Below are 11907 nucleotides of genomic sequence, written 5' to 3'. Positions count from 1 at the left end.
CTTCCTTTGAGGAGAAATTTAATGATCTCACAACAGCCGAAAAAGTTGAAGAGTTGAAGAAACTTGTTGCACCACACATGCTTCGAAGGCTTAAAAAGGATGCTATGCAAAATATCCCCCCCAAGACAGAACGAATAGTTCCTGTTGAGTTGTCTTCTATCCAAGCTGAGTATTACCGAGCAATGCTAACGAAGAATTATCAAATGTTACGGAATATTGGGAAAGGAGTTGCACAACAATCGATGCTAAACATTGTGATGCAGCTGAGAAAAATTTGCAATCATCCATATCTCATACCAGGTACTGAGCCTGATTCTGGGTCATTAGAATTTCTTCATGAAATGCGAATAAAAGCTTCAGCCAAGCTGACTCTGCTGCATTCCATGCTCAAGATCTTATACAAGGAAGGTCATAGAGTTCTGATTTTTTCACAAATGACCAAGCTTCTTGATATCCTCGAGGATTATTTGACCATAGAGTTTGGCCCTAAAACATATGAAAGGGTGGATGGTTCTGTATCAGTCTCAGATCGCCAGACAGCAATTGCACGTTTTAACCAAGACAAAAGTCGATTTGTCTTCTTGTTATCAACGCGCTCTTGTGGCCTTGGAATCAATTTAGCAACCGCAGACACTGTCATTATTTATGATTCTGATTTCAACCCACATGCTGATATCCAAGCTATGAATCGAGCACATCGAATTGGGCAATCCAATAGACTTCTGGTGTACAGGCTTGTTGTTCGTGCCAGTGTTGAAGAGCGCATCTTGCAACTTGCTAGAAAGAAACTAGTGCTTGATCAGCTCTTTGTGAATAAGTCTGGGTCTCAGAAGGAAGTGGAAGATATTCTACGATGGGGAACAGAAGAGCTTTTTAGTGAATCTTCTAGCATGAATGGAAAAGATAATAGTGACAATAATATCAACAAAGATAAAGATGACACAATAGCAGATCTGGAGCAGAAGCAGAGAAAGAGGAGTGGTGGCCTTGGGGATGTGTACCAAGATAAATGTACAGATGGTGGCAACAAGATTGTATGGGATGAAAATGCTATATCAAAGTTACTTGACCGCTCAAACCTCCAGTCTGCATCAACTGATGCTGCTGAAGGAGATTTTGAGAATGAAATGCTTGGCTCAGTAAAGGTGAGTGTTGTTACTTTATTTTACTGGAATATGTGCTTCTGCTTCATCAGAATCTTTCTACCTTCATCAGAATCTTTGGTAGAAATACCATTTCCTTGTGCCTTGGTGCATCTCTCAAAACTGCAGTTCATTTAAATTTGAATTTGTTGAGTTAGATGCTCTGGGCTATGTTCTGATGTTACAAATGGTTGAAAATGGTTTTTAGTTTATAGCTGGACTTCACTCACCACCACAATTGCCAGTGATCACCACTGCAATGGGATCGATGAAGTCAACCTATTTGAAATTAACTGGCTGCCTTAATCCTTGTTGCTTGCATGTCAAACTGGATAACCTCTCTTCATGACTGAATGTTGTATTTTTTTCACCCAATTTTAGGATTTAATTATAGCAGGACTCCATGTAGTGTTGGCATTTGATTCAGTGTAGTTTCTGTTTAATACATTTCATTTTATTGGTGGGTCTTTTACAATTACTTCGTCTAAAAGTTTGGTTGTCCTTGTAGAAACTAGCAATCTTATTTTCCAGACCTTATTTTATCAGTTGCATCTTGACTCAAATATGATGAAATGATATGACCAAGTTATGTGGGAGAGAATGGCCCGTAGGAGTCAGTAATTAGTTCTTTTCTTAGTTTGGCTTGGTTTTATTAAAACTTTCCTTGTTCCTGTTTTTTTAGCCTCCTAAATTTTTCTTCTTTAAAATAGCTATTTGATGAGACTTTCTTTCGGTTTCAAAATGTTTCTGAATATATTCTTTGTATTGTTTTATTCTTGCCTTTTTTGGTTGCAACTTTATTTTTTTTTTCCTTTCCCAGAATGTCATTTGTAATGATTAATTCTACGGAGGAATACCCCAAACAAAATCATGCTTACTGTTGGTTTCAATTAAATAACATCTCTGCATTGTTCTAAGCAGTCCTTGGAATGGAATGATGAAACAACAGAAGAGCAAGGGGGAGCTGAATCACCAGTTGTGGTTGATGATACCTGCGGACAAAATCCTGAAAGGAAAGAGGACAGTGTGGTAAATGTTACTGAAGAAAATGAATGGGACAGGCTTTTGCGTTTAAGGTAAGGAAATTTACCTGTGCTCATGCTGTCTAATTTAATTCTATAATAAGTGAAAAATGAATAGATTTGGTTGGCAAACGTACTGTTTCACCAAGATTGATCTATGTACCCAGGATTTGATAAAAATGTTATAATTATAAACAAGCTCATTTTATTATTATTTATCACTCAACTGCTTATCTATCCATGCCATGCGATGAACATTTTCTGGAACCCATCAGCTTGTTTCTCAATATCTTTGATCAAAAGACTAGTTAAAACTGTTGAATTCAGGTTCTTGATTGGGTTTATTTTAATGAAACAGTATTAAATCAATTCATTTGGTCAATTGGTAGATGGTGGGAAATTCAAATGCCTTTTGTCATCCCTTGGTTAGTTCCCATATTGATCAAGGCTATGAACTGATTATTTGCTGGTTCTTGATCTTGACTTGTTACTCATTTATAGTTCCAAAGTGAGAGTTCAGTCCAATCTAATATTTTTATGGGTAAATGTAACAGTTGTTAATGTGTGGTGCTGTTATCCTGAACTGATACAGGCTTTGTTATCACATAGCATCTTCTTAAGAATTGAAGCAATTTCACATTTTTTGTGTTTCAGCTGATTTTGCGATACCTTAAGTAGTTTTTGTGACACCTTAAGTAGTTGTGTTCTAAGAATTTCTATTTGTACAGTGAACGGATTTGATCTTGTTTGACCTTATTATACTGCCTTTTGTTGTAGAACTCCACAATTAAATTATGGGCACACATCCAATTTTGAATTCCTTTACATTTAAAAGTGCCTAATAGTAATTTGGCAATTTCTCTCTTTTTATCATAGTTATTTTATTGTTTTGGTTTTTGTTTTAGAAGTGTAATAGAGTCAAATTTCCTTGGTGGGCCAAATTCCAAGTGTGTTATAATAGAATTTACTTTTTCAACAGTAGAATTTACCTCCTCCTTCAACGGTTAGTGCTGTTTGATTGAAGTTTAAATTATTTCTCATTTAATGTGTTCCAGGGATGTATTTTATTTGTTTACATGGTTCGGAGTCTACAAAGAATTGTGATTCTTTTGAAGGAACAAAATTATATGAAAATTTGTCGTAAAGGGTGTTTCGGGTTGTGGTGCACCCGCTTTTCACTAAATTTTGATTTTTTTTCCTTACAACTATTATTTTTATATATTTTTGCAAAATGAAAAAAATATTATTTTGCTGTGCTTCTAAATGAAAAGAATTTTTGAAAAGCAATTGTTACCTAACTCACAAACACCCCATTAGTCTTGGTGTTGAGGAGTTTTCTTTTTCTCTTAATTCCTTTTCATCACCTTTCTCACTTCATACCTTCCTCTTGTGTCTCTTAACCAGAAAAACAATAAATGCAAATTCCCAATTCTGATGTGTCCTCCCAGGATTATACCTCTTTCATTGAAATGCAACATTTGAACATAATTTCTCTCCAATACGTTAATATTTGTTTCTTCTTTCTCCCCATTCCATATCAACCACATGCATAATTCAAATAATTCACAATATAACATTACAATTCCTTACATATTCTGTTTGGTGAAACTTATTTCACAGGAATGCTTATTTAAGTTTTATGTTTTGCTGGGTTTTAGATGGGAGAAGTATCAAAACGAGGAGGAAGCTGCTCTTGGTCGAGGGAAACGCTTGAGGAAAGCTGTCTCATACAGGGAAGCTTATGCCCCGCATTCAAATGAAACTTTGAATGAGGTACTTTCATTTGCTTCCGAGGTTTATCAATACAAAGCTGGTCTATTATGTTGCGTCTGAAGATTGGACCAGTATGGTCTTTACATCCCACGTGATTTTTTATTGGGCGACAGGCTGATTTAGCTTTTCCCTTGTCCTTTTCCTTTTTCTTTAGTATTAATACATGTCTGGGTTATTATATCCCTTCTGGATTAGTATTCCAAACTAACCAAATCCCCACTCCCCTCTCAATATTCCAAACTATGGAGATTTGTAGAATGGCTGCTTCTTATTTCTGTGTTTTTAGCTTAAGATTGTCATGCTGGCCTCTTGCAGTGAGAATTGAACCTTGGCTGCCATTTTGGTCTTTGATGTTCACAGCAAGCCCCATTTCAGTTTCATTTTCTTTGCTCCAGTTTACTCTCTTTGTCTGTCCTTTCAAACGTCTTTCTTTTTTCTTCCTTCTCATCATATTTCTAGTGCATTCAGCTTGAAGCTGCATGGATTGAGATTTTATTTTGCATAAATGTTTTTGTTTTGATAAAAACTAAGTTCATAAATGTTTTTTATTTACTGGACTATTTTTGATTCACTTGCTACTTATCTTTTCAATGCTTCAGTGGATCTCTCAAAAATGTAACCTTTCTTGTTTTCCACCAAGCACAATTCATTTGTTGTCATAGTTATTCTCTTCTCTTACTTTTTGATAATGGTTTTTCATAGTTTCGGTTATCAACTTCAACTTTAAATGCAGAGTGGTGGTGAAGAGGACCAGGAGCCTGAAGCAGAGCCTGAGCGGGAATATACACCAGCTGGAAGAGCTCTAAAGGCAAAATAGTAAGTTAAATTTCTTCACCCAGGAAACCCAACGTTCTCAACACAAGAACTAAATAAAAATAGAAATCTAATTGCTGTAATGAAGGATTGGTATGGGGTTGAATTGGACCCTAGGTTAAGATTATTCTGAGATCTTCCGGATCAAAAAATAAAAGATTAAATAAAATCATCCAACTTCATATTCCTGAAACATGTGGAAAATGCCATGCTACTTGGGCAAACTTGATGGGAAATATGATTTAGACTTGACTATTTGACATTGTTATTTCAACTTACTTTTCTTTGAACAGCACTAAGCTTCGTTCTAGACAAAAAGAACGCCTTGCTCAGCGGAATGCAATTGAAGTATTTCATCCTAATGAGGGGCTTCCTGTACGTGAGTTGGTTCTTCATTGCCCTCCCACCAACAAAATAGACAGGGATCAGGCCTTGGAGTTTGCTCAACAAGGCAGAGAGAAGTCGTTTGTAATTAACTTGGAGGATGACGAGGTCAGTCAGCAAGATGCAACAAGGAGAAATGCCGATGCAACCATAAAGTTGGGCCACCTATCTAATCATAAATTGAGCAGTCATCTGGATCTTTCTATGAACTCTCTTGGACACTCCTCCTCTGACACTATCCTTCCAATTCACCAAAGTCACGGCACAGGCAATAAAAACTTGCTTTCTTCCAACAATCAGTTACCTGTTCTGGGACTCTGTGCTCCCAATGCTAATCAATTGGACTTGTTGCACAAAAGCTCTTCAAGATCGAAGGGTCAACAAAGCAAGCCATTGCCTGGACCAGAGTTTCCATTTAGTCTACCTCCTTGCTCTGAAACTTCAATTGAGATGGATATAAAACATCAGGAGACTACATCAGACAAGCCAAAATTGCTAGATGCATCAGCTGAGATTTTGCAACCGCATCTTAAAAATAACTTTGCAGATGGTTGGCACTCGTTGAGTCCGGTACTCTCTCTCTCTGTTCATCGACTTTGTTAACTTCTAAATAGAACTCTATGTATGCATGTGATTGCAATGCTGCATTTATTTATTTATTGCAATGCCCTATTGTAGCTATTTATTTTATCATTACTTTTGCAGTGTCCACCTGTATCACAAGGGAAGGATTCTGATCACTTGGAAGTTTGCAGTTCTAGTTTTGCTGGTTTCCAGGAAAAGATGTCACTGCCAAACTTTCCTTTTGATGAGAATTTGTTGTCCAGATTTCCACTTCCTTCCAAGAGCATGCCTAGTAACCATGACTTGTTACCAAGCTTGTCACTGGGGAGAAGACTTGAAGCTGTTAGTGACTCTACTCGAGAACTTCCAGCAATGCCATTGTTGCCCAATTTGAAATTTCCTCCTCAAGATGCAACAAGATATAATCAGTTAGAGAGGGAGGTTCCTCCCACACTGGGTTTGGGTCAGATGCCATCTGCTTTTTCATCATTTCCTGAAAACCACAGAAAGGTGCTTGAGAACATAATGATGAGGACTGGCTCCGGATCAAGTAGCTTGTATAGAAAGAAATCAAAAATAGATGTTTGGTCTGAGGACGAACTTGATTTCCTCTGGGTTGGTGTTCGGGGATATGGAAGGGGTAATTGGGATGCCATTCTTAGAGACCCAAGATTAAAATTCTCAAAGTACAAAACTTCAGAAGATTTAGCAGCTAGGTGGGAGGAGGAACAATTCAAGTTCTTGGATGGGTCTGCCTTTCCATTGCCAAAGATGATGAAGCCAACAAAGTCCTCCAAATCATCCTTGTTCCCAAGCATTCCTGAGGGAATGATGACACGGGCTTTGCATGGAAGCAGACTTGTTACCCCGTCAAAGTTTCAGTCACACCTGACGGACATGAAATTGGGTTTTGGTGATCTGTCTTCTAGCCTACCACATCTTGAGCCGCTGGATCAATTTAGTTTGCAGAATGAGCATTTTGGACCAATTCCAACTTGGAATTCGGATGAGTTGCGGGTAAGTTTTGTTGGAGATTCTTCAGTGGGACCATCACACGTTTCCTCGGAAAAACCATTTCTGCTCAATTCTTTTGGAGCAAGCACCTTGGCAACTCTTGGATTGAATTCCTCAAGCAACTTTGATTTACAGCGAAGAGAAGAGGAATACAATACCATGAAGTACGGGAAATCACCTAGCCTTCTAGATAGATCATTACATATATTGCACGATTCCCATAACAATGTGGGAAGTGGTGAATTAAGCAGTTCAGCATTGTTCTTGGACCCAAATAAAGTGTTGAATCCATTCCATTCAAAGGGCAAAGAAGTAGTTGGAAGCAGTTCATCGAACAAGCTGCCTCATTGGCTTCGGGAAGCTGTAAGTGCTCCTCCTGTCAAACCAGCTATTCCTGACCTGCCACCCACTGTATCAGCAATAGCTCAATCAGTTCGTGTGCTATATGGAGAAAATCAGCCAACTATTCCTCCTTTTATTGTACCCGGTCCACCTCCCTCCCAACCAAAGGATCCTAGAAGGATTTTGAGGAAGAAAAAGAAGCGGAGGTCACATATTTTCAGGCAGTTCCCACTAGATATTGGGGGAAGTAGCCAGGATTTTAGAAATAGCATCCATGGCAGTAATGTTGCTTCGACCTCTATCCCACAGGTCCCACCATTAGTTCATGAAACTTCGGGCCCATGGAATGAATCTGACCTTAACCTACCTCTTCCCAGTTTACACAAGATGAATTCATTGACTTCATCTGCTTATTTAAACATACAGAAGAAAACTACCATGGGATTGTCCCCCTCCCCTGAAGTTCTTAAATTGGTAGCATCCTGTGTTGCTCCAGGCCCTCATTTATCCTCTGGTTCTGGTGCTACAAACTCGAGCCTCCATGAAAGTAAAGTACCCTTGCCAAAATCTCCTGACCAAGTTGGAATTTCAGATTCACTATGTGCTTTGGAAGAACCTATGGACACAGAAAGGTCGCCCCCTCAGGTGCAGTGCATTCCAGAGAAGAGAGTGGACCAACCTGATAGTGGCGACTCTAGCAAGACAGAGTCAGATCTTTCTCCGATCAAACAGCCTGATGTAGAGGACATATCTTCTGAGGGAACTCTATCAGATCATCCTGTGAGTGACCAAGAACCATAGTTAAGTATGGGATCGAAATATGGAACATCATTATTCTTTGATGCAGGCTCTCCAGTTAAATGCTCGAATTTTTGTAGGCATGACTCAACAAGCGATGAACTAGCATATATAGGATCATTTAGGACATCTTATGTAAAGTTATTGCAAGATAAAATGAAATATACAGTGTTCCTTGCTGGTATTGCTGCCTCTGTCAAACGTGCTTCCAAATCCAAGGGTTTTTCCTCCTCACCCCGTTGAAGAAAAAATCGGGTGGATTGCGACAATGTAAAAGTGATCCATACATTATTTCTCGTTGTTCTTGGCTCATATATCCATCATTTAACATTTAAACATAGTTATCTCCCAACTGAACTAGTTAATACGCCCCCTAAGTAGAGGAGGGTTGTTGTTATTGCTGCGTGATGATTAAAATAAATATTTCCAAGAATTCAAAATATTTCATATTCTAGAGAGAAAATGTGGTTTTTTTTAGTAAAAAAATTCTTTTTAGTTATGCATTTCTTATTATTTTTTTAAAGTAACATGTGATTTTTTTAAACAAACTTGAAGTAAATAAAATAAATATCCCTAAGAATCTCAATGGTATAAATCAAGTAAGAAAAAAAAATTATTTAGCTAAAACTTTCCTTTTTTATTCATTTTTTTATTTTGATGAAAAAATGTATTTTTTTATATTAAAAGCATGTTTTTTTAAATAAAAATTTATTATTATCTAAAAAGCAAGTTTTAAGGAAAAAAAATGGTCTTGATAATTTTTCATGTGACTGAATAAGAAATAAAAGTATAACTGATTTGAGAAGGCTATATGAAAAATTCACAAAAGAATAAAATAAAAAGAATTATATATTATTCTCATCAAATATTCATATACAATTTTTTTTAAAAAAAATTGTATATTAAATAGGTTCATATATAATTATTCATATTATCTATAATTGCACTGCAGCTCTATGAATATATCCAATTTTTTCTTTGGGTTTGGAAAGTATTTTTATAAAAAAATATTTTAATATAATTTTAAATAAAAAATATTTTTAAAAAAATATAATCACAAGATTGTTTAGTTAGAAACTTTGAAAACAAAAAACAACTTTGGTCAAATGCAACGGATCTAAGTCTATTCTAACATGAGTAGCATGTGTACTTCCTCTAATTAATTATGCAAAATCATCGTGGTGCCTGCCATTAATTATGGGATTTTGCCTCCCATATAGACAAGTTCATATGTACAGTGATGTTCTTTACAATTTTGCCTTGGAGATGGCAGCTCACCTGCACATGTTCGTAACACGCCCCTTAATAAATAAATAAAAACTCTCAGACAAGAGAGAGCATAGTTATTCATTGTAAAATTGTGATTGCATTTATTTTTTAAATAATTTTTATTTAGAAATATATTAAAATATTTTTTATTTTTTAAAAATTATTTTTAATATCAATATATGAAAATAATATGAAAACATTAAAAAATATAAATTTAAAGTAAATAAAAAAATTAAAAAAAATAATTTTTTTAAACACATGAAAATAAATAACAACTTATTCTGACACAAGGGCTGATTTGAGTCGTAGTTTTGTTCATCGCATCTATACCAAAATGCCATTGTTTTAAACAAAAATAATCCCTTGGAGTTAACCATCTACGTTTAGTCAACACCAAACAAATCGTAAGTTGATCCATATCTAATTAACTTTTAAATTTAACCAAATTGACTTAAAAAAAAAAAAACTAAACTCTGAATTAATAAGTTATCAAGTCCATGTGATGGGTGGTAATGCTATGGCTAGAAGATTAAAAAAAAATGAACTTTTTTAATTTTGAAGTACAGCAAAGCCCATACCTCATTTGAAGCTCCAGCTCTCTTTCTCCATATGGATAAATAATTAACTCTCCTCTTTCTCTCTACCTAAGAGACTAAAACTTCGGATTTTATCATCCATTAAATGTACAAAATATGCCCGTTACAAGCAACCAAAACCTAAAATCGATACATTAACCTTCGAAATTTAAAAGAAATAAAAACATGACAGCAAAACTCGGGACTTAATACTAGTAGTAATTTATATTCTGGTGAGAAGTGGTCACTAGTATTCTTGAAGAAGAAGAAGAAGATGTACTGCTTCTTGATGGGTTGGCCACAAACCTTGAAGTGAAAGCACAAAACTGGTAGTAATCTTCGTCATCTAACATGCTTCCACACCCACTTGTATCAAAGTTGAGAGAATAACTCAATGGATCATACCGGCACTGGAATGAAGATTGTCTACTTGCAGTGGCAGTGCATATCACTCTCCCTCTCTTCCTTAGCTTCTTCAAAAGCTTTGTTAGAAACCCACAAAAACAAGTTTGGGTACTACCAATCTTTTCGACTATCTCACTGTTGGTGGCCTTGGTAGTGGCAATGGTATCAACACCACCAGCACCAATCTTGGTGGTGGTTTTTGGCCACCAAAGGAGCCACATCTGTGCCATTTTGTCTCTAGAGTGGTGACTCGAAGTGGGGGAGAAGAGACTGGGAGGTTGTGACTTGTGAGGTGAGGTGAGGTGGGCAGAACACTAAATATAGGGAGTCATGAGAGGTGTAAGGACGCTCCAAGAGGGGGAGGGGACCTTTCTTTTTTATGCAGTGAAAAAATGGTTATTTTTAACGTGGAATTTCATGCAAGGTAATACGTCATGTACCCTTGTTTGGTGAGGTGATAATGATGTCTTCATTTGAGGGAGGTTTTTTACTTTTCTACTTTCTTCCTCTTTCTTTTAACTTGTAGGTTACATCGATACAACAAAACAATACGAGGACTGCTTTGTCTCTATTCCTTTTTTTCTCCTTTTAAATTCAGAATTTATATCAGGAGTTTTGTGGATATAGTTTCTTGAATCACAAACGAATTGCACCCCATTTCTAAGAGTTCGTCTCAATAATAATATTGCTGATAGACCCATTTCTTCCCGGTCACCAAAAGTTGGTTTTGTCGTAAGCATGTAGTAAAGCTAGTAACTGTACCTAAAACTCATCCCATATCATAACAAAAGGCTAAAACAGCTTACTTTCACATTTTAATGTGGATTTCTACAATAAAATTACTGTTTTATCCTTAATAATTTAAGTCTTATAGCAATCTTTTAAGGGTAACATAGTATTTTTCATGAACACATTTTCTATTACAAGATTATATAAGATAAATGAGTCTTTTAATCTTTGATTTGTATAATATAATATTTAAAATGCACTTAAAAGTTGAATTTTCTTAGCAATATGGGAGGGGCGTTTTCAATTTGTACCTTTTCATGGCACAGTACACTTGATGAAGTGCCCTTATAGTCAAATAATTTAAAGCCAAGATTAGGTCTTTTTTTTTATTTTTTTGGTTAATACCTTGTGGAATTAGGGTCAATTTAGTATTTATATAGAATGAATGAAAAAAATAAAATAAAAGGTCATTGCTATACGTATAGAATTTATTATGCCTATAGGAGATGTCAATGCCTTTTAAAAGGCGCGTGCAATACCTTTTAGTTGTTAAACACCATATTAAAGGACAATATTTAATGTGTCAAGTCGTCTTAAAATAATAGCTTTTCATATGCAATACTTCTAGTTTAGTTACTAGTTAAATTTATAAGTTTGAAAGGTTAACATTGATTAATGATATTTTTTTATTTTATTTTTTAATATTTAATTTTTTAAATCAATTTTTTTTTTGTTTTGCTTTTTATTTGATTATTTTATCTGCATGATCCTGCTAGTAAATTTTGATGATCTCATCTGGTTTTGTTAGTACTTTGTTTTTTAAGATTTCTATTTTAATTGGAGTTCTACAATAAAATTACTGTTTTATCCTTAATAATTTAAGTCTTATAGCAACCTTTTAAGGGTAAGATAGTATTTTTCATGAACACGTTTGCTATTACAAGATTACATGAGATAAACGAGTCTTTTAATCTTTGATTTGTACACTATAATATTTAAAATACTCTCAAAAGTTGAATTTTTTTAGCAATATGGGAGGGGCGTTTTCAATTTGTACCTTTTCATGGCACAGTACAC

The 11907-nt window shown here is 35.5% G+C and overlaps 2 protein-coding genes across 6 annotated transcripts in view; one reads left to right on the top strand and one right to left on the bottom strand.

The window, feature by feature from the left end:
- Positions 1–8188, top strand: part of LOC105121393 (protein CHROMATIN REMODELING 4-like) — a 16295-nt gene extending 8107 nt beyond the window's left edge. For 3 of the 5 annotated variants that reach the window (XM_011020005.1, XM_011020007.1, XM_011020008.1), the window contains 6 exons: positions 367–1145; positions 2064–2218; positions 3823–3937; positions 4671–4753; positions 5044–5704; positions 5840–8188. In XM_011020005.1, the coding sequence (XP_011018307.1) occupies positions 367–1145; positions 2064–2218; positions 3823–3937; positions 4671–4753; positions 5044–5704; positions 5840–7855 (3809 nt within the window). In that variant the 3' untranslated portion in view covers positions 7856–8188. Of the gene's footprint in view, positions 1146–2063; positions 2219–3822; positions 3938–4670; positions 4754–5043; positions 5705–5839 lie in introns of all 5 variants that reach the window. The other 2 variants (XM_011020009.1, XM_011020006.1) reach the window with 2 other exon arrangements.
- A 1583-nt stretch (positions 8189–9771) lies between these two features.
- Positions 9772–10459, bottom strand: LOC105121392 (uncharacterized). The gene has a single exon (XM_011020004.1). It carries the CDS (start codon positions 10329–10331, stop codon positions 9909–9911), a length of 423 nt encoding a protein of 140 aa, XP_011018306.1. The 5' UTR covers positions 10332–10459; the 3' UTR covers positions 9772–9908.
- Positions 10460–11907: the final 1448 nt, after the last annotated feature.

This window comes from Populus euphratica, unplaced genomic scaffold (assembly GCF_000495115.2).
Source record: "Populus euphratica unplaced genomic scaffold, PopEup_1.0 scaffold25.1, whole genome shotgun sequence".
In the NCBI taxonomy this organism is placed as follows: Eukaryota; Viridiplantae; Streptophyta; class Magnoliopsida; order Malpighiales; family Salicaceae; genus Populus; species Populus euphratica.
The sequence above is the reverse complement of the archived record's forward strand: the minus strand, read 5'-3'. Positions and strand labels throughout refer to the sequence as shown.